The following is a 23,810-nucleotide window of genomic DNA, read 5'->3' as shown; positions in this document are numbered from 1 at the left end:
AAAAATAAGAAACTAAAGAAATGTTTCTAAGAGAATTTTCATTTCCTTAATTGTATGTAATATTCTTCTATTCCCTTAAGAAACATCTGAAGCAAATTTCAGAATATTTCTGTTACATTTTTATACTTTTCAATGAGAAAGAATTTAATTATTTTTCTGAACTTACAGAATACAAAGGTACACTAACTTAAAAGAAAATATATTAAGGCAAAATAAAACACAAAATTTCTTCAAACTTTTATGTTTTGCATATTTAAAGGATGAAATAAAATTATGAAATGTGTTTAAGTATGCTGCAGTTCTATGCTAATTACTCAAATACCATGTTTGAACAGAATACAGTAGCTTAAGAACAACAGCAGATATATTAAAAACAAAATATACACACTTGATGAAAATACACAATTTTCAATCGCATATCTTGCCTAATTTGCCTCTGACCGTGAAAATTATGACTCACTGTAAACCTCTATTTGAAATATAAAATAATCCAGTTGATTCCCTTTCTCCATCCACATTTATAAAATTTTTAGCAATTTAATTAAAGAAATGATAATGTTTAGCAGTTTTAATAAAATTACAAACAAAATAATTAACATATTTGATATCCATTTAAAAGTTTCCTTTATTACAAATGCGACATAGGTAGCTTCAAAAATATTTATGAACACTAGAAAAGATTTTACTGGCATGAAAATGAAACAAAGAAATAAATTTATGAGGCTATCCTTGTTTAACTAACAGTTCTTATTTTAAACCTGCTTTGTCCTTTGCTTCTTGGGGTTCAAGCCAGCATTTATCTTTTACAGGAAGAATGAAATCTTAATTTATGAAGGTAGCTGTGGCCCTGAGAAGAATAAGGGAGAAGAAGAAGGAGGAAAGATAATTTATTTGTAGTAGTTTAAATTATATGAACTTGCATTAAGTTTAACTCTGTCTGACCCTTTATGGGTACAAAAGAGACAATCATTATGTTAGAACAACTTTCACTTCATTATCTCACCACCAGATGGCTTGCCTGCTAGTATGAATTGGTAGAATAATAATAATACATTATAAAATAATGATTTATTGGAAAGGACAAAATACTGGTTGATTGTAAATTTTGCAAACTAATTTGTAAAGTTTTTTTTTTTTTTTTTTTGTAATTTTTCTAATTGTATATTTAATTGTCTAAGTTCGTAATTTTTCATTCTCATGTTTTTAATTGTAATTTAACTGTAACTTCGAAATGAAGAGAGAGTCTGTCTGTCTCTGAGATGAACCATGTGTTGACAGTACATGTGGAGTATGTGTAAATAAACTCTTGCATTATTTTTGCTGATTTATTTTATTGTAACGGAATCATTATTAATATTGATTAAACGATTAAATAATTCATCTCCGGATAGGGACAGTTGATATCGTCAGGACATTCATAACACGGCCATTTGGTGACCCTAGTGCGCAGGACATTGCAATGTGCATAATCTCAATGCATCGCCATAATTTCCAGTGCAGAAGAGACTTTCTGCTAGTTTAGTGTTTCTAGACAATTGGCTCAACTTTTCAGAACCAGTATCTTGTGATTATTGATTTCCTTTCGAGTGTTATGAATGTCTTTTTTTTTTTTTTTTTGGATATTAGAAAGTGAAGCACAAAAATGCCTGATACAAATATTAATAGCAGTGATGTGCAGCTAGAAGCAAGCAAAGTGAGTGTAAAGATTCCCCCATTCTGGATTGATAGACCAGAGATATGGTTCTATACTATTGAAGCCCAAACTAAAATTGCAGGAATTACATCAGAAGAAACTAAATTTAACGACTTAGTGGCTCAGCTGGATCCTAAGTTTGTAGAAAATATATGGGACATTATCAAAGATGAAACTGCAACTAAATATTCAGCAGCAAAACAAAGACTAACAAACTTATTTAAAGAGAGCGAAAATAAGCGTATCAAAAGATTATTGACTGGTTTAGAACTTGGTGATATGAAGTCAAGTCAACTGCTGAGAAAGATGAGAACGCTTGGTGATAATAACAATGTGTCTGATAAAGTGTTACTGTGGATGGAAAAGTTGCCTGACGCAGTCAAAAATATCCTTATAGTCAGTGATGAGAGTCTTGAAAAAGTAGCCACAATGGCTGATAAAATTGCTGAAATGGGTCCATGCATGGAACTTGCAAGTGCAAGTAATGATGCCTCTTCAGTTAACGAACTTCTCACCAAAATATCTGCTTTGGAGCAGCAAATAAGCTTCACTCAGTGTGCAACATTCCAGATCACAAACTCGTAGTCCCAGCCATAGCCATAGGAGTCACAGCAGATCTCAGAAACGGTATAATCAAAAAGGGAAACTGTGCTATTTCCACTTTAAATTTGGGAAAAAGTGTACCCTACCTTGCAGCTGGAAACAGATGGAAAACTTCAGCCAGCAGTAGATTTAGCAGCTAGCTCCTCTGCTAAACACATGCATAGCCGTAAGTTCTGGTTATTTATAAAGGATAGAAATTCAGGACTAAAGTTCTTAGTGGACAACGGAGCAGATGTGTCATTGCTGCCAGCATATTGTACAACAAAGGGATCTTGTGACTACAAATTATATGCTGCTAATGAGACAGAAATACCAACTTTTGGTATAAAGGTATTTACTGTAGATTTAGGACTGAGACGCCCATTCCAATGGCTGTTCATCGTTGCCAAGGTAAGCAAAGACATATTAGGTGCAGATTTTTTTAATCAATTTCATTTATTAATTGATATAAAAAAGAAACAGTTAATTGATGGCATTACTCAACTTAAAGTCTCAAGTGATATAATGTCAACTGGTGTTGATCATGTTATATCTACCATAAATAATTCTTTCAAATTTGCTGAACTGCTACGTCAGTACCCAAATATGACTAAACCTAATGTGCTAAATAAACAAACAAAGCATAATGTTAAACACTATATTTGTATGAAAGGCTAACCTGTATATGCATGTACACGACAGCTAGATGCAAGAAAAAAAAAAAAAACTGAAATTGGCAAAGCAAGAATTCCAGTTTATGCTTGATAACGATATTATCCGACCATCAAAATCGCAGTGGGCCAATCCTTTACATTTAGTAAACAAAAAAGATGGAACGCTTAGACCTTGTGGGGATTATAGACGACTAAATGCTCAGACAATCCCAGATAGGTACCCTATACCAAGGACAGAAGACTTTCATCTCATTTTGAGTGGGAAATCTATTTTCTCCAAATTAGATTTCTTAAAGCGTATTACCAAATGCCAATAGCAGAAGAGGATAAGCCCAAAACAGCTATCATTACTCCATTTGGGTTATCTGAGTTTATTGTAATGAGTTTTGGACTTAGGAACGCACCATCAATGTTTCAGCGTTTTGTGCATGAAGTATTCCAAGGCCTTGATTTTGTGTTCCTTTACTTGAATGATGTACTAATAGCCTCATCATCAGAAGAGGAGCATAGTAAACACCTAAAACTAGTGTTTGAAAGATTAGACAAATATGGTTTATGCATCAATATATCAAAATCAGTGTTTGGAGTGGAAAAAATAGAATTTCTAGGATATTTCATAAATGCTGCAGGTTCAAGACCTCTCCCTGCAAAAGTGCAAGCGATTCTGAATTACAAATTGCCAACAACAATTCATGACTTACGTACTTTCCTAGGTATGGTAAATTTCTACCGCAGATATCTTAAAAATGCAGCAGAAACACAAGCCATTCTCCACGAGATGCTCAAAGGTGCTAAGAAGAAGGATAAACGAAAAGTTCCATGGACAGAGGAAGCTAAAGTGCAGTTCAAAAAGGGCAAAACAGATTTGGCTAACACTGCTTTATTAACATTTCCCAAACCTGATTGCCTATTATCGTTATGTACAGATGCCTCAAACTGGGCAATACGGTCAGTACTCCAACAATTGGAGAAAGGAAGCTGGAAACCCATTGCTTTCTACTTGAAGAAATTAAATGAAGCACAGAGGGCATACAGCACGTATGACCGAGAATTACTAGCAATATATCTCTCTATAAAACAGTTTAAACATTTGTTAGAAGGTAGAGAGTTTACAGTCTTTACTGACCATAAACCTCTTATTTTTTGCTTTTAAGCAAAATAATGAAAAAGCATCACCAAGGCAATTGAGACAACTTCAGTACATCTCTAAGTTTACCACTAACATCCAGCACATTATAGGCAAAGAGAATATTGTGGCAGATACCTTGTCTTGAGTGGAAGAGATTGCTGTTATCGACTATGAAAAGATTGCACTGGAACAAGATAAGGATGAAGAGCTGAGAAAGTTAATTGATGGAGAGACTTCATTGATTTTCAAACGCTTGTGCTGATGGCGATAAGGAGCGAGCCTTGCGCCCTCCGACAAATGTGGCAACCCTAGAGGAGAAGTTTCTGACGAGTAGCCGGCTGTCGGGGAGTGTGCGCGAAGTTCCGAAATAAAGCTTAACTTTTATTGTGCACTATGTCTTGTTAATATTTATATTAATGCAGTAAGAACATAATCTGTGATATGGAATTGAGGATTGGCGGTAACAATATGATAGGAATCTCCATAATGGTAACCCGGACTGTGTTAAATCAGGCCGTATGAACAGTTCTCAAGCACTTTCGGTTTTGACTACAAGCCATCACTCAAGATCTCCAAACCAGAAGTAATGGATTACATCGGTTTTCATCCTCCGAATCACAGATGAGTAGTAATTATAGATCATTTTATAATTCTGTTTTCTACTTATCATTTAATTTCATTTTTTTTAGTTACATTTTTGCTTTTATTTTGGCTTAAAAACCTTGCACAATGTCTGATGTTCATGCCGTCCAAATTCCGGTTTATAACCGATCAGACCCATCTTCATGGTTTATTATGTGTGAAAATACCTTTACTCTTGCCACCCCCAAATTTATCACAGAGCCCATTACTAAATATAATTATGTAGTTTCTCATCTTCCTCCAGATATTGCATCACTAGTGAGGGATTTACTTATGAAACTAGACCCTATTGATCCATATACAAAGCTCAAAACTGAGCTAATAAATCGTTCAGGAGAATCTTCTCAGCAAGAAATTCGCCAATTATTATCTGGAGAGGAATTAGGTTTTCGAAAACCTTCCGATTTGCTTAGAAATATGAAACGTCGAGCAGAATCTTTAAATGTTCCTGATAACTTAACGTTAGAATTATTCCTTCAACGTTTGCCTTCGACTGTTCAGTCTATTTTGGCAGCGCTTTCCAATTTAACTGTAGATAAAACTGCAGATATTGCCGACAGAATTTTAGAAGTAAATCCAACCCCAGGGACTTGTGCCGTTTCTCGCACAGTCGATCAGTCTTTTGAGGATAAATTATTTAAACAAATAGAAAAATTAAACAAACGTATTGATCGCATTTCTCTTTCTCGTGGTCGCTCGCCAAATCGCGGAGATCGCAATAAGGAAAGAAGCAATTCCAAAAGGAGAGATTATTCTGTTTGCTGGTATCAGAGACGTTTTGGGAAAAAGTGTAGAGAAGACAAATGTACAAAACCTATTCTTGGTCGATACAAATGTACAAAACCTTTGTACATTTGTCTTGGAAACGAAACCCGCAAAGAATAGAGGCGACTTATTCTTTGCCTCAAGTTTCACGTCGCCTGTTCGTTCGTGGCCGTAGAACAAACCTTTCATTCTTGGTCGATACCGGTTCTGACGTGTCCTTACTTCCAGCAAATAATTCTCAAAAACGGAATTCTCCCCAACAAAAACTTTTCGCTGCTAATTCTTCCACTATTCATGTTTATGGTCAAAAAACACTTTCTTTGGATTTCAAATTAAGACGACAGTTTACATGGACTTTTCTTATAGCAAATGTTAGTACACCCATTCTTGGAGGAGATTTTCTCCATTTCCTTCAATTGGTGCCTGATCTCAGAAACAAATGTCTCAAAGATTTAAAAACGCTGTTTAAAACCGTCGGCTGCGTGAAAAATGCAAGTATTTATTCAGTAAAAACTGTATTTAGTGATACACCATATCACAAAATTTTAAAAGAATTTGCTTCAATTACTAAATTACCAGATCCTAACCAACCTGTTAAACACAACACCGTTCATTATATCATAACTAAAGATCCACCTGTGGTTGCAAAACCTCGTCGGTTAGCTCCAGATCGCTTAAAAATAGCAAAACAAGAATTTAAAACTATGATGCAATTGGGGCATTTAAGACCTTCGAGCAGCAATTATGCATCCCCACTTCACATGGTCCCAAAAAAGGGAAGTCTGGAATGGAGACCTGTAGGAGATTATCGAGCATTGAACGCTCAAACAATAAAAGACAAATACTCTATTCCATGCTTAGCCGATTTTACTGCTGCATTGCACGGTACTAAAATTTTTAGTCATGTCGACCTGATTAAGGCATACCATCAAATACCAATTAACCCAGCCGACATCCACAAAACCGCCATATGCACACCATTCGGTTTATTCGAAAGTACCCGTATGCAATTCGGCTTATGCAATGCATCCGCGACTTTTCAACGTTTTATTTCTTTTTATTATAAGTCACGCGGGATTTAGAAGGTTTTACGCTTTCGTCGATGACTTTCTCATAGCCTCTAAAGATTCTGAGGAACATTGCAGGCATTTGAAAGCTTTATTTTCCAAACTTCAGGAATATGAACTTTGCATAAGTGTTTCAAAATGCACCTTTGGTCAAACGTCTATTGATTTCTTAGGTTTTCACCTTAGTGAAAACGGAATTGAACCTCTTCCTGACAAAGTCAAATGTATTTTAGATTTTCCTCAACCTACCACTCTCACTCAGCTTCGCCGATTTTTAGGCATGTTTAACTTTTACAGAAGTTTCATACCTAAAGCAGCACATATTCTTCTCCTTTAATAAAATTGTTACAAGGCTATATTAATAAAAAGAAATCTCGTTCTCGTGTTCAGGATTCATCCCCACAATTAAATTGGAACGAGAATGCTGAACAAGCCTTTATTGCTGCCAAAAATGCCATTGCTCAGGCTACCCTTTTGATACACCCTATTCCCGGAGCCCAGCTAAGCATCTGGGTAGATGCCTCAGACGTCGCAATAGGCGGCACACTTATGCAGTTGTCTCAACAAACATGGGAACCTATAGCATTTTTCTCTATGAAACTCAATAAAAGTCAACAGAAATGGTCCGCGTACGATAGAGAATTATTTTCAATTTATTCTGCAATTAAGAAATTCCGACACATGTTAGAGGGCAGAAAATTTATAATTTATACGGATCAAAACCGTTAATATACGCTTTTAAACAGAACCCTCATAAATGTTCACCTCGACAATTGTGCCATTTAGATTTTATTTCTCAGTACTCTACTGATATTAGGCATGTGCAAGGTTCAAAAAACGTCGTTGCTGACGCTCTTTCAAGAATCGAAATCGATCCCATAACAAAATCTCCATTTTTGGATTTAAAAAAATTTTCGGAAGCTCAACAGCATGATCCGGAGGTACAAGACCTTCTCAAAAACAACACATCATCTTTGAAACTGGAATTTAAACCGTGCCAGTATTCTGATGGTAATATTCTTTGTGACATATCAACGGACATTCCTCGTCCATTTGTTCCGAATTCCTTTCGCAGACTCATCTTTAATCATCTGCATAATCTGTCACATCCAGGAATTGCAGCTACTATGAAGCTTATTTGTTCTCATTATGTATGGCCCGATATGAAACGTCATATCAAAAATTGGGTGAAATCCTGTGAATCTTGCCAAAAAATCGAAAGTTACTAGGCATACTAAAGCACCACTGGGCACATTCTCTCTTCCTTTCCTCTTAATATTTATATTAATGCAGTAAGAACATAATCTGTGGTATGGATATCGTCGGACCGTTACCTCCATCAGAAGGCAACGTGTACTTTTTGACTCTAATAGATAGATTCTCTAGATGGCCTGAAGCCACTCCCATCCCGGATATGAAAACGGAAACAATTTGAAGAGCCATCTTCAACTGTTGGATATCTCACTTTGGCTGCCCATCGATCATAACAACAGACCAAGGTTCTCAAATGAGATCCGCAATTTTTGCGCATTTTGGGTACGAACAGAATCACAACAGCCTATCATCCAATGTCTAACGGCAACGTTGAACGATTTCATCGACATTTAAAATCTTCTCTCAAGGCTCACAAGACCAATAACTGGACTGAAACACTACCAGTTGTTATGCTTGGTATTCGGACAGCCGTAAAGGAGGATCTACAGTCATCTTGTGCTGAACTGGTGTACGGCACAACTCTCAAGCTGCCTACTGATATGATAACGTCATCTAAGATATCTTCGTATGACACTCAATTTATCATGAATCTTAGGCATAGAATGCAACAATCAAATCCAATAGCAACATCTGCACATTGCCAAGAAAAGTGTTACGTAAGTGCTACCTTAAAGTCGTGTACGCATGTATACTTACGTGTCGATCGAGTAAAGCCACCTCTGTGCCAACCATATACAGGTCCGCATAAAGTCCTTTCTAGAACGAACAAAACTTTCACAATTGATATTAACGGTCTGAAATCTACTGTGTCTATAGACCGTGTGAAACCAGCCTATTTGCTTTCGGACTCTAATTTGCCTGAACTGAAAACAAATAAAGACTTAAAGACAGTTCAGCAGAATAAATCTGCAAACAAACTCTCTAAGACACAAACTGTCACCAGATCGGGAAGACATGTTCACTTCCCTAAGAAACTTGCTTCTTACATAACAATTTAAAATTTTTTTTTAAATTCATATCGTAACATTTTTTTGTTGTTATTTCATGTTTATTATATGTGTTATATATTGAACTGCATTTTGATCTTTTCTAATTTTGTAATCATGAAAAAAATACCCGACAGTACAGATCCTCTGAGATAATTTCATAACCTGATGTCGTTCCTTTAAATAGCCATCAAAGGAACTGGGGGAAACTCTGTGGCGATGGCGATAAAGAGCGCGCCTTGCGCCCTCCGATAAATGCGGCAACCCTGGAGAAGTTTCTGATGAGAAGCGAGCAGAGCGAAACAGGCCGGCTGTCGGGGAGTGTGCGCGAAGTTCCGAAATAAAGCTTAACTTTTATTGTGCACTATGTCTTGTTAATATTTATATTAATGCAGTAAGAACATAATCTGTGATATGGAATTGAGGATTGGCGGTAACAATATGATAGGAATCTCCATAAGCTATAAGCTCTCTTCTACACACATCTTATGGTGTGATACTTCCCAAGACAAGATTCGTCCCTACATACCTAAACCATCTCGAAGAAAGATATTCCAGCATATACATGGTCTTTCACATCTTGGCATCAAATCTACAGTTAAGCAGATGACTTCCAGATTCATATGGCGAAATATCAAGAAAGATTCAAGTGAATGGGCCAGGTGTTGTGTTAGCTGTGAGAGAGTGAAGGTGACCAGGCACACACAGTCAAAGTTGGGAGAATACCAAGAAGCAGACTCCAGATTCAGTGTGGTCCTTATCGATTTAATAGGGCCATTGCCTCCCTCAAATGGAAAAATTTACTGCCTTACATGTATCAACAGATTTTCTTCTTGGGTTGAGGTGATTCCATTAGAAGACATTACAGCAGAATTAGTTAGAAGAGCATTTTATGAAAACTGGATATGCAGATTTGGAGTTCCAAACAGAATTGTGACAGACCAAGGGAGACAATTTACATCACAACTGTTTCAAAATTTGACTGTTATATGCGGTGCAAAGATTTGCCACACCATGCCCTATCATCTCCAATGTAATGGGAAAATAGAGCGTTTCCATAGAACCCTAAAATCTGAAATTAAAGCTCACAACTCAATCAAATGGACTGAAGTTCTACCTACAGTGCTTTTTGGCCTCAAAGCAGCTATTAGAGAGGATAGTAACCATTCTCTTGCTCAAATGGTGTATGGAACCAACATAAGGATTCCAGGTGAATTTTTTGACCCGCCAACTTGTGAAATAAAGCCTGATAGCTTTGTGAATAAATTGCAAAAACACATGGCACTCCTCAAACCAGTGAAAATGCAAAGTGCACCACAACAAAAAGTGTTTGTGCACAAAGATTTAGATTCTTGTACACAAGTGTTTATTCGAGTGGATAGAATCAAGAAGCCACTTGAACCAGCGTATGAGGGACCATTTCCAGTTATGAACAGGCAGAACAAATAGTTTTCTCTGTCAATTAAAAGGAAACCAGTGAAAATTTCTGCAGATAGACTTAAAACCTGCATATACCTTAAATACAGAGACTATGCCTGCAGATTCCAAACTAAGCATTGCTGATAACAAACCATCAGTTATTAAACCCACCTCCCAAAATAAAGAGGTAAGGCCTCTGACAAAATCTCGTTCGGGGAGAGCAATACACCTCCCTGTGAGATTCAGACTCTGAGTCATATTATTCCTTTATTTATTACTTATGTATTTATATTATTTCTGATGTTATTGCATGTGGTATAAATAAATGGAGTGACTGCATAGGTTTAGAGGTGATAATCTACATGAAGGGATAGTCTCCCAAGGAAGTGTATACATTTATAAGTGTATATATACAGTCAAACGTCGTTAATCCGGACTCGTCGGGACTTCGGCAATTCCGGATTATAGATCATCAGTTTAAATCTCGTAAGATGGCATGCAGAAATTCTAAAATTAAAAATATGAAACCGTAATTTATGAAATAAAGAACAATTATGATCTAAAGGGTATCAAAATTTACAAAAAAAAAAGCTTAATATTTATTTGTTTACTTTATTAAACATTTCTCTCAATGTAAGTTGTTTAAGTTGCTTCATTTTATGTGATAATACTTTCTCTTTAATTCTATAAACAGACAATTTCTTGTTCAGTTACAAAGTTCCGCCGTTCAAGTCCCGTTAATTGCTGTGCCGAGAATACCGACTAACTTGTGAATCGAAATTTTTTCGTTTTCACTAACTTCTCTGTCACATTCTTCATGTCTTTATCCATTTTTTGCAGCAATTCCACTTTTTGTTTGTTGGATATCGAAACATACTTTCGTTTTGTAGATCCTTTGGAAGTTCCAGCATCGGAAATTCTATTTGACATAATCGAAAGTTCAAGTTTACTTTTATAAAATTGCTCTTACAGTCTGCAAAAAATAATAAGCGGGATCCAATTCGAAGATTAAGGAACAACGCAATCATTAACATTAACTGAAATAGATAATTAGATAATTTTAGCTTACACCGTCCGTTATACATTAAACGCGCAGGCGAAAACGTATTCTGCACTTGCGCACACGCATATGCGCAGTAGTCAAGGTCTTAAGCGCACTCGTAAAACGCCTGTGCGCATGTGCCAACGCGGCGCATGCGCAGAAAGTTTTTAGCTTTGAGATCCGGATTATAGATCTTTCCGGATTATGGGTGTCCGAATTAACGACTTTTGACTGTATTGCTTCTTTTTTTGTGCTAAACGCGTATGTGTAAACATTAAACGTGCATTTGTAACATTAAACGCGCATGCGTAAAGCATACAAAAAAGTTTGCGGCTTTGAGGTCCAGATTATAGATCATTCCGGTTAATGGATGTCCAGATTACAGACTTTGTACTGTAATTATATTAAGTTATTGTTATGTGTCCGATTGTCGGAAGAGAAAACAGTAAATATTTCAATATTAACCAAAGGATCAAATTTCACTGGAAATGACACGGTTACAAAATTACCAAAATCTAGAAAAATATCTGTATAGAATCTTTTGACTATAATTTCTGAATGTGTCTGTTTCGAGTAGAAACTCAAACTAGTACAGAAAAAATGCATTTGGTCAAAATTTCATTGAAAATGCAATAAAGAATTCGGTATACTAAAAAAAAAATTACTTAAATTCTCTAGTAAAATTTAGCTTGTGTTATATCTTTTAAATTAAGTTGGATGATCATTATTTGGAATTCATGTCAATATTTCCTGTTAGGAAGAATTTTATTTGCTATGTATGATAAATTAAATATCACTCTCTAAAAGCTGTAAGCAGTGGTGTGGCTATGGTGGCGCAAAGGGGAGCATCTGTCCCCGGGCGCAGTATCCAAGGGCCCCAAACTGATGTTACAAAATTTTAGAATGAAACATTTTTCAATCTTGGCACACAGAAAGGGGCGGAAGATCTTCAATTGTCCCCGGGCACTGAAACCCTAGCCTATGCCTCTGGTTGTAAGGCTGTGATAAGTTCGAATGTTGCAGTATTTATGTAGTTCTGCAGTAAATGGTGGAATCATACTAAGAATTTGAGTGACTTTTCTCATGAAGAAAACAAACCAAGGTTTAACATATGTTTCATGAATTAAGGAAGGATGTGTATAAGTAAATCCATGATATTTTTTTGTAAAGTGTTTCAAAGAGTTAATAGAATGCATTAATAATATAAATGAATCCTTCTGCTAGATAAAAAAAGAGAGTTTTGAATATATTCGTGTAAATGTCTGTAAAGTAAAATAATAAGAAATGAAGTATTTTTGTTACATATTTGAACTGAACTAGCTAGAAATGCCCATGTATTGTTTTGAGTGGACTTTATGCCATGGAAATTTATTACTCCTTGTAACATTTGTTCAAAGTCAGCAGTCTTACAATAAAGAAGCTTATGTAAATGTGTATTCACTTTTGGAAAAAGAAATCAGAAATGTAACATGAATATGTTTTAAAAGCAGGGTAGAAGTTAAATATGACATAGTTTGGTAAATGCTTAAGATGTATAAAAGAGAATTTGTAATGTTTTGTATAGTGATTCATACTGTTCGTACGGCCATTAGTAATTAGTACAATACATTAGAAAATACAGATCTGAGTATCTCTAATTAGGTGTTAGTAGTATAAAAAGTAAGGAATGTAATATTTTGCTTATTTATTCTAAATAAATATATAGAACGAAGATTGTATGTATTAAGTCGATTTCAAGGCACAGAAAATATTATCCATGAAAGTCTGCAGAGTGAAATAATATGCATGTAAATTTCAACTTAAATTTCGTAGATGGAGAAATATACGTATGTTTACGTTTGGATAAATGGAAATGTAACATATATAAATATTTAAAGTTAGGGAAAAAAAGTGTGAAGTAAAAATACAATAAGAAAAATTTTTTAAAGTATAAAATATTTACATTTGTGAAAAAAGTAAAAAGAAAAGAAAAAGAATTTTTTCTGAAGTGAAATACAGAAATTTGCATTTGCAAAGAAAAAAATAAAAACAAAAAATTGCGCTTGTGAAAGCAGAGAAGTGGAAACAAAATTAAACTTATGACAATAAATATTACTTTTTAAAAATAAATAAAGAGTAAAATAAAAAATCAGTTTTTTCAATAATACACAAAAAAGTAACTTGTAAAAAATAAATATTACTTTTATAAAAGAAAAATGTTCAATGCTAAAAAAAAGAATAATGAAGTAAAAAGAAAGTAATTTGTGAAAAAATATTACATTTGTAAAAATAGTACTGTAGAAATTTTAATTCCTGAAAATGTAAAGTAAAATTTGTTTGCAAAAGCAAAACATATGGAATGAAAAAAAAAAAAAAAATAAATAAAAAAATAAATAAATAAATAAATAAATAAATAAAAATATTTAGTAAAAATGAGAAGAAAAAAGAAAACAATAAAAAATATACTCATAAAATCAAAAAAGAGATCGTATCAAATAAATTAATGTACATTTCAAGAAACAAACATCCTGATTGAATGAAATACGAAGGATAATGTTAGTGAGGAGCGAATTAGTAGTTAAGTTTATATTCGTTCGCCTTTGCGGAAACACAAAAACGTGAAACGATTTTCATGCCAAGGCAGGCTTCGTACATGCGCAATTATTCAGGCTAGTCGTATCATGATGGTTTCATCTGCACAAGGTCAAATAGACAAAGAGGGGGGCCAAGGTTAGATTACAGGATTCAAGAGACAAAGCGTGGCATTTCGGTAACGCTCAGGTCTCCCGTGCCAGAGGCGGCAGGTTCAAATCACACTTTTTTTAAATTGTGCAATTGCATAAAAATTATTCATTAAAATGTTATATTAAGTTAAATAATAAAATTAGTTAAAATAATGGTTTGTTTGTAACTGAAAAGATTTAAGAATTAAAAATAATGACGTTCTAAATAATTAAAATTAATTACGTATTAATAATTAAATATAGTAAAATAAAGTTCATGTCATTCCAAACACATGGTTCAAGACTTCATGCCACAAAAATAAGAAAAGCTTTAAAAATATTGTCGTTGTCATAAAAATAAAAATATCCTGCATGACGTCATTCCAATACGTTACGGCACTTCCGAGAAATTCCAAATGACGTCTCTTCTGACGGCAGGGATTTGATTCACCGAAAAATAAAAGAGAGTCTAAACGTGGTATATTTCTTCAGATGAACAAAAGCACATTTTGCGCCATTAATTTTGGTTATATACAGTCCGAGCCAGAGTTCAAGAGCTGAAAGGTAAATCTGTAATGTAGAGATTACCGTGGTGGTGTTGGAATGTTGAGAGATGATGGCTTTATTGTTCGTATAAAGCTAGATCGATACTTGGTGCTTTAGGAATATCATTTATGTAGATACTGAACATTAGAGGCCCAAGTAGACTGCCCTGGGACACGCCAGGATAGACTGGGCGGGCAGAGGAGAATTCATAGTTAACTTGCACGCAGAAATATCGTTCGGACAAGTACGAGCTAATAATTTTAATGAGCCAAAAAACCAAGTCTCATGAACTTGTGTAGATAAGTCCATTATGGCAAGTCGAAAGACAATTCCAATTTTCTCTCACTTGCAAAAGCCTTCGTGAATGAATTCAACTACATGGACTAACTGGTGTACTGTGGAGTTTTTAAGTAGGAAGCCAAATTGTTCTGAGATAATCAAATTTTGATCATGACAGAATTCATTCAGGCATTTAAGTAAGACATACTCATAAATTTTTTAGAGTGAATAAATTTTTTAGAGTGAGTCTTATAGGCCTGTAACTGATGGATGAATTTAAATTTTATCCCGGTTTTGGAATGGGAATAACTGCTGGAAAACTGCAGCAGTCAGAAAAGTAGCTTCTCCTATGCATAAAATTAATAAGGATAGTAATCCAAACAATAAACATTAGGAGAAGTTTTTAACCATGTGATTTGAAATAGAATCTATGTCAGGGGCCTCTTTTGGCATTAGTCTTTCGATGAATTCTAGGATCTCTGTAGGATCAGTAGGCCTTAAATTAGGCTCCGATGAGTTTTCTTCCAGCTACTGCCTTTCATCCAATCAGATTTTTTTGCTATGCACCTCTTGCTATGCAGCGCCTTATATGCTCATTAGCATTCAACTACAAGACTCCATAGATAAGGCCTGCACAGCACTCAGACCTGCCGACTCTCATCTTCGAACTGATTTTTGGACTTTAATTTTTTATCTCTTCCGACACTAGTTACTACTGTGCACCACCTAATTTCCTACTCTGAAATGTTAACACAGTCACTGACTTCTCTTTTCTACCATTTGTCTATTTTTGCTTCATCTGTTATAGCTTATCTCTTCAAAATGCTATGATAGTGCCTGGAAATGCTCTCATCATAATATACTGGGATAGGGCCATACCTAGGTGCCCAAGAAAACGAACAGCTGTTGAAGACATAGAAGAAATACTACCGATGCCTTCCAGGCCCCTTTGAATTAAGTTACTTATTTTCGTAACTTTGCAGTTTTGTCTGATCTCAAATATGACATATATGTCTGTTGGTGATCTGCACCGGAAAAATGGATTTATGCTACTCAAGGTTTTGTAAACAGTTTGAGTTTCCGTTTCGGAATGTGGCGTATTGTCTTCAGTAATGTTTCCTACACAGTGGCATGCAAAATTCAGTGAAGTCATTCCCCTATGTTTATAATATAGATGTGCTACAGTTTGGAATAAATTAGTAAAACTAAATCGCAATCTGCGACAAGGTATGAAATATTGAATAATGAATCAACTAACAAATGAATCTTATATTGAGAATTACTTCTAACTCCTCTTTTTAATACACTTAAAATTGGAAGAGAAATTTAGTTAAATGAAGGTATCAAGTTAATTTAAATGAACTGTTAGACATTGATCTCAACATGGAAATAACAAAGGCTAAACGAACTACTCTTAGATCTCTTAGAACAAGATTAATTTCTAAAATCAAAGGTAAAAGTTTAGAAAATAAAACAGGAAAAGAAGAGCTGGAAGAGAATTTGAAATTCAAACATTTAAAAGAAATAGATTCCGAAAAAAGTCAAATTATGGATGTTAAAGAAATCGAAACTGAAGTTATTATGTGTGACCACCTAAAGTTATTACGTGTGTTTGTATTATGAAAAACTGATTAAATGGACATATGAATTGAAAAAGCTATTAATAAATGTAAATGAAACAAACAAAGAATACAACAATCTATTAGTTTATTAAAAATAGAAAAATTTATTAAATTACCCTCATTAATGATAGTACAAAGATTTGATAGTAACCCTGCCGATTGGAAAATATTGATCATTCAGAAATATATTGTGACCTTTATTCATACACTTTCACATATAATTTCTATTTCTGACCGCCAAATGGACTGGCTACAAGAAGTTTTCGTCTTTTTTTCAAGTAACACAAATACGGGCCAGTTTTCTTTACAAAGCACACACAGGCATATAACATAACTTTAAAATAAATCATTTTTTCCCTGCACTTTTTTTAAGGGAGTCGGAAGGCTTAAAAAAATCTTTCAGATATTTTCTTCTTACCATGCAGGGGCATAGCTAGAGTTTCCAGCACCCGGGGTCAACTGAAGAATTTGCGCCCCTTTCTGTGTGCCAAGAATGGAAAACATTTCATTAAAAAATTTCGTAGTATAATGTAGGCGCCCCTTGGATGCTGCGCCCGGGGACAGATGTCCCCCCCTTGTCCCCCTAGCTAGGCCACTATTATCATGAAATCACTGACGATCAACGAAATTATTTACAAAATGTATTATGAAGTAAAATATTTAATATAATTACCAAGAAGATTTATCCTATAAATATACTGCTTCAAAACATCTCTGTCTTGCAAATATTCACCTGGAGGAGGTGGAACAGAAGTTTTAAGACTACCACAAAATTCAGGACACCATCTTAGCTGCCACAAAATGGGTGGTGTTCGAGCAAAGCTGTTAATTATTGGCAGTCGTGCCATTCCTAAGTGTAGAGAAGAATATATAACTCACACAGGCAATAAAAAACTTTAAAAAAAGACTCATATAATTTTTAAATGTACTTTAGAAAACCTGAAAATGAATAACCACATGCACAAGATTTTAACTTTAATAACATGATTCTGATATATACCTCTCCTAAGTTCAAGATACCTGCAATATCAATCTCCACATTGCATTTCAGATACTTTGAAATAAAAAAGCCTTTACGAAGATAAAAGCTTGAATGGAATATTCATCTTTCACATAAAATATATGCTACACAGATAAAGTATTTTAATGTGTGTGTATATAAAATACAGAAAAATATATAAATATTATAAAATAAAATACAGATTCTCCCCCCCAATAGTTAGAACTTTTCTTGAAATCATTCATCAGGAATGGCCAGCCCATTGGTCACTTCGATATCCCATCATTAATAATGTTGCCCAGGGAGCGATAAAGACAGTTGAATGATATCACACTCGCGAGAAGAGGGAAACGCACATAAATAGACAAGACTCACATGAGTGTTGAGCCCACACTCTCGGTTTCAGACTAGCAGTCAGCATCTGCTAACTACTACACCATGCAAAGTTTAATTAAAAAATATTAAATACTGCAGACATGGCTTGGCATTAACACAAAGAAAAACATTTTATATAACTGATCAGTTTTTCAACATCTTGAAAGTTTATCTGTTTCATTATTACACATTTAATAACTAGTCAGTTTTTCAAATTCTTGAAAGTTTATCACATGTATTTAGTTCTAACCAAGATTTGGTACACATACCTAGGAAGAAAAAACCAAGGAGGAGGTAATGCATATTTATAACACGGTAACATAGCGGAACACTGAATTAAATTTTGCTGCATTTTATCTCATGCTTCCGATGTCATGCTGTAGAAGCATAGTTTCTAATAACCATTTCTTCAAAATTACTTATGTTGTAAGCAGATAAATGACAACCGAAAATTAATGTAATATAAAATAAATACTCATCATTAACAAAATTTTTATTTTGGTATTTTTTATATAATAATAGCTTGAAAAAAATAATGTTCACATATGATGCTTCAAAATTACGTAACAGCAAAATATTACGTTGCTGAGGAGCTTTGATCATTTTAGAAATTAATATTATACTCTTCGCCGAAATGTTCCCAAAATGTTTGCTGTAGGTATGTACAAAGTGATGCAATAAAGCAACATAAAAGTGCATTCAGGTCAAACACATTTTTTTTCCGGCAGAAACTCGGGGTTAAATTCTGGAGTCCTACCAGAATCTGGAGTCCTACTTCTTCCTGTCCTAATTGATGGTTAAAAATATAGGTTCAATATTTCCGAATCGAGTTGTAGCTTTCACACTGCATCATTCAAGGCAATGTGAATGAATGTAGTGCAAGATTCTTAATTTTTCACGAGTTTCTGCTATGGTGATATCGGACGCTGAAACTAGGCTCCATTAAGAATGATTTTTGTAGCAGACTCCCCCCCCCCAAATAACTGTGCACGAGCTTGCAGGCACCTTTCAGATACATACCATCATCAACTGCGACTGATCACCAGAACACACTTCGCCAACTTTCAGTCATGGGATGATCCGTCCATTAAACATAGCGAGGAAGTTTCATCTCCTCTGTTACCTTACTACCACATCGACATCGGAGTCATTATAGCAGGGCTGAAGGACTGTACTTCTACATCAAAATGTAACTTAGGTGAATATGAATGTAGGACAACAAACCGCCCAGACTTCAGCTGAAACACAGTTCCAGCTGCCTAAAGTGATATTATTCGCTTGGTGGGATTTACAAGCACTAATTCTTTAACAATCCCCCTCCCGCTAAGCATCAGCACCATGCCAAATTGTACTATTAGCCCTAATACTAAATCACTGACAAACTCATTGAGATACTCTCACGGGACAATGCTGTATGACTCCTGCAGAACAATGAGAAATCGCATGCCATTGAAAGACCGGCTAGAGATCACTGAAAAACTGGATTCAGAAATTTTGTCGTACGCTCTGCATAGCTCAGATCTCGTACCAGCTAATTGCAATATTTTCTGGTTGTTGCGTCCACCGGAATCAACGATGCTCAGGCGAGTGAGCAAATAACAGACATCCTTCTTTTAAACTGGCTCAGTTCTGCACGGACGGAATCCGAAACCTATTCGAACGTTGACAGAGGTTATCGATAAGGATAGTTCCTACTTTTCATAAACATCAAATTTTGGTTTTGCTCAAGCTAAACGTTCCCCTCCCACAGCAGCCAGAACTCTCTTAGCGATTGAATATTAATTAAAACCATAATAAATACAAAGCTAAGACTGTAGCAATAATACTAAAATCAGGGGCGCAACAGTTCTAGTGGGCCATAGCCTGCAGTGCCCTTTTTCTGCTCTTTTGACCTTTAGACCCCGGAGTGCATCAGCTTGTCGCAGGACCCCGGGTGTTTAGTCCTCAAGCGAACTTGGTACTCATTTTATTGACCCACTTAACGGATGAAAGGCTGAATCAACCTTGCCCAGCCCAGTGATCAAACCACGGGCCTGTGGTGCACCTGCACATGCGCTAATCACTTCGCCACCGGGCGGTCGTAGCAATGATAGTATACTTAAAACTATATTAACATATTTAGAGATTATAATTAGCATACGGAATTAAGATTATAATTAGAAATGGCTGTTATAATCATTCATTACACTGGTACCTAAAAAAGTATACTGGTATCCAAAATTATCTTTTGCATAAAACCACTGATTTCTCTAAAACTGTTCAGTATAGCTGCATGAATTTTTTAAGTCATCATTACAAATGCAGACTCATAACATTAGGACGGTACGTGATTTAACCGTCTCTTACATACAGATCACAACGAGATTTTATGCTCACAATTAGTTCGAATTTAAGGGAGTCAATTCAATGTTATATCAATATGACCTACGAGGCACTAAAATTTTGGGGACAGCTTCATCTTGGAACAGCTCTTTCAAAGGTTCAATTTGTCTGGCTAATTCGCTTAACACATTCGGTTTCGAAAAATTCCTCAACTAGATTTGTGGAGGCGACTTATCATCTATAAAAAGAAAATCATATGCTCATGCATCTCTAAAAGGATCTGCATAGGGTACTTCATTTCGATATATTTGAGCTGATGCAGATGCTCGAAGAAACACATCCAGAAAAATGATTCCACTGATTATTGCATCTCTCCATATCATTACATCTGACTAGAATAACGGTTATAGTCTTTAAAGAAAAATATTTCGTATTCCTGCTTCCCTTTCGATGTAAATACATTTAGAAACAAACATTAAAAAAAAAAACCTTCACTCTATGCTGGAAAAGGAAATCAGCTCAGACTCCAGCTCTAATGTTTTGTGGACTATTTCAGACGAAACCTTTTTCGTGACGGCTATGAAAAAAATCATTTTCTTTAATCCACAAAGAAAGTGGTCAAGGCCTTTCTCGTTAAGCCTTCTGGATACAGTTTGCGATAACATAAAAATTCCATCAGCAAATGCAAGCTCTAAAGTTAGCTGCTTAGATATCAAACTCTTATTTCGACGGCAGTTAAGGACAGAAACTGATCTTGAGCAGCATGTTTTTTCAACAACCTTATCTTCCTGCTTTCTAGCAACGTATTGCTTTTGCAGAACAAAAGATTCTTCAAATACTGTAATTTCGCCCCTCTCATAATCGTCTGCCTTGCTTATGAATGGCGACAGATTTCCACCTCAAAATTTCTTCCAAATGATGCTTCGGTGTCAAAAAAAAAAAAAAAACATTATTTGCATTTCTGAAGCAGATTGATGAAAATGGATGGATTACATAATGACAAGTAGATCTTTCTTTTATTTATTTCAAGAAAAAATATATGAGACTGATTGGTTATTTCAGGAAATACGTAAATCATCACTCTTACGTATGTGAAGACAATTTCGGGCACCAATGCAGTTGTTGAGACGCCATTAATTCTTTTACATATAAACTTCCCCGAACATGAAAAGCGCTAATCTCTGATGAAATTAAACATGGTAGAAATGAGGAAAGTCTGTCTCCTCTTTGGGGGAAGAGGAGACAGTAACTTTTTACTGCACTATACAAGAGAGAATATTCGATGCAATGAATTATTTTAAGAATGCACATTTTTAATAGTATGGAATATAACAAAACATACCTTGAATAACACTTTTTATAGGACAAAACAAATGTTCGGAGATCTGTAACTGGAACTGTCTGTAACTTTCCAACCAGCTGATCAATTCAACTATATGAATACATGCTTTACGAGCCAGGCATTGTTCTGAAAACAAAATATTACTATGAATTATTTTCGGCTCAAATAACAAGTTCGGAATTTAATTTTAAGGAAACACAAAAATATCAACTCGCGAATTCCTTTATTAGAGAATATATGGAACATTTTTATTTTTAATAAGCAAAATTGTCCAAAACCAGTCAGCAGAACCTGGACAGGAAATCTTCGAACAAGTAGTTTTCCCTTTAAAAGGACTATGAGTTTTCAAGTTCCAAAATAAAACCTACAAGACGCATAATTATCTTTGCTCGATATCAAACTGCGGTTTATTAAGATTTCCCACCTTAAGAAGTCTAATCCCATTGAAATTACGGTATGAAATTTAATGAAAATTTACAACTCCAATTAATTCTTAAGATCTGTATTAACCCCCCGCTTTTTTTTACCTCGAAGAGGAAAATATTTGAACGTTCAATCGATTTACCCAATCTTTTGTACACCAAACTATGTAATTATCCATATATGTCACAATGCAATCCTTCTCTACTCACACAAAATAGAAGAAAATTATGAAATATTTTAAGCATTTTTAATTAATGTAACTGACATAGAATGGGTAGTAATATGCTGGTTACGTCAATTTCTATAAAAACACTCAACAGATACATGTTAATACAACCCACTCACAACTCTTGAGTATTAAATCCTATCTTGGAGTTGCAGTAAGTTCGTTAAAACTTGTTAAAAATGTTATCACATGAGTTAGTTCTAGACTTAATATATTTAAAACAGGCCACTTTAAAAATATGGAAGTTGTCCTTTTTGACACTCCTGTTGAATGCAATTGTTAATTGACACAAGGCATTATATTACCTATTTTAAAGCAAGGAAGGATGCTCAGAAAAAAAAAGGGAATTTTTTCCCCCACAATCGTTCATGGGTTTGCATGCAACTTTCTGCTTAGTATGACGACCATGAAATGAAACAGCACTGCCTTGTGCAAAACGTTCTTTATCACTGCCAAGATACCCCTTTTCTCTTATGTGGCTAGTTTTATCATTCTATTTATTATTAACTCCGTATTTCAATTGATGAACTCAATTTTGAATCAGGTTTTGTTGGCTATTAAGGAGTTTCCATATGAGGCATTATCTTGCAATAACAGTGCAGCAAATGGAACCAATTACAGCTTTTCTTGCACATATTGGTATCATAAAACTTTAAGCTTTTCAGCATGTGATAAAATCTCTCTTGGATTAAATTAGTTTTACACTGATTTGTTTTTAGTGAGTTTTTTTACGAAATGAAACAGTAACAGAGAAAATGCACTATCAAAAGAGATGATTTTTTATTAAATGTTGTGTTCTTGAGGTGGGAATACTGTAAGTTTGACAGTAGGCTCCTCACAATTCCTTTTTTTAATTCGATTCCTTAATTCTGAGAGAGTCTATATACTAATAATTAAATAAAGTTATTTACAGAAAATGGCATGGACATTATAATATATGTCCGATCACGAAATAAGCGACAATGAGCACAAATACGAATTACCAGAACATTCTTGAAAAATCAGTCCTAAGCTTTTAAAAATGCACTTTCTAGAAATTTCCAAAGTATTACCAAGTTGGAGAAAAATATCTCCAGAGCCCGATACACCTCAACAACTTATCTCACCAGCTCACTTTATGTTATTTATGAAGTTTTAGCAGTTATTTACGTGAATCTACAAATACTACAATTTTAATAAAGCAAAGCAGCACACAAACACAATTAGTGCCAAAAAATTAATATTTATTCAAATTACACAATATATATTACAATATTACAATAAAACAAGATACAAAAATAATAAAAAAACAAATATGCAATAACATGAAACAGAGAAAAATGAATACATATTTAAAAAAACTGCAAACAAAGGCGCACAAATATTTATATAAATTTTGCGAGATAGTTTACCTCATAATTCATTTAGTTCCGATTACTGGATATACTGGATAATTCGTCTACAAAAGGCGTCGGCAACCTTTTCTGGCTGCGTGTCAAAATCAACCAAAATTAAGGAGACGTATTTAGAACTAAAAAAAGGTGTGGATTAAGGAGACGTTTCGAGTCAGTGGTATTTTCATTTTAGAACACTGAAAATAGTTATAATACGCTTTAACTTTTAAACATTAAAATTAAAATTGTATTTCTAATTATTATGTGATATTTCATTTAATTTAGTCAGTTATTTTATAGTTTGAATTTTTACTGTCACTTCTCTCTTTCTGTTTTCCGGCCAGAATGGAAATGAGTTCGCGAGTACAGGTAAACATAGTAATTTA

At 34.6% G+C, this 23,810-nt stretch overlaps 1 protein-coding gene across 3 annotated transcripts in view; it reads right to left on the bottom strand.

Moving 5' to 3' along the window:
• The window catches only part of htt (huntingtin), a 595,026-nt gene that overhangs the window by 90,122 nt on the left and 481,094 nt on the right, over positions 1-23,810 (bottom strand). For all 3 annotated transcript variants that reach the window (XM_085807902.1, XM_085807903.1, XM_085807904.1), the window contains exons 42-43: positions 21,403-21,528; positions 17,037-17,213 (exon numbers count right to left, since the gene is read on the bottom strand). In XM_085807902.1, the coding sequence (XP_085664028.1) occupies positions 17,037-17,213; positions 21,403-21,528 (303 nt within the window). The remainder of the gene's footprint in view (positions 1-17,036; positions 17,214-21,402; positions 21,529-23,810) is intronic.

Source organism: Stegodyphus dumicola, chromosome X1 (assembly GCF_044657685.1).
Source record: "Stegodyphus dumicola isolate Sdum_Otavi_A_Nest chromosome X1, ASM4465768v1".
NCBI classification, from domain to species: Eukaryota; Metazoa; Arthropoda; class Arachnida; order Araneae; family Eresidae; genus Stegodyphus; species Stegodyphus dumicola.
Note: the sequence above shows the minus strand (reverse complement) of the source record. Positions and strands in the feature narration are given on the sequence as shown.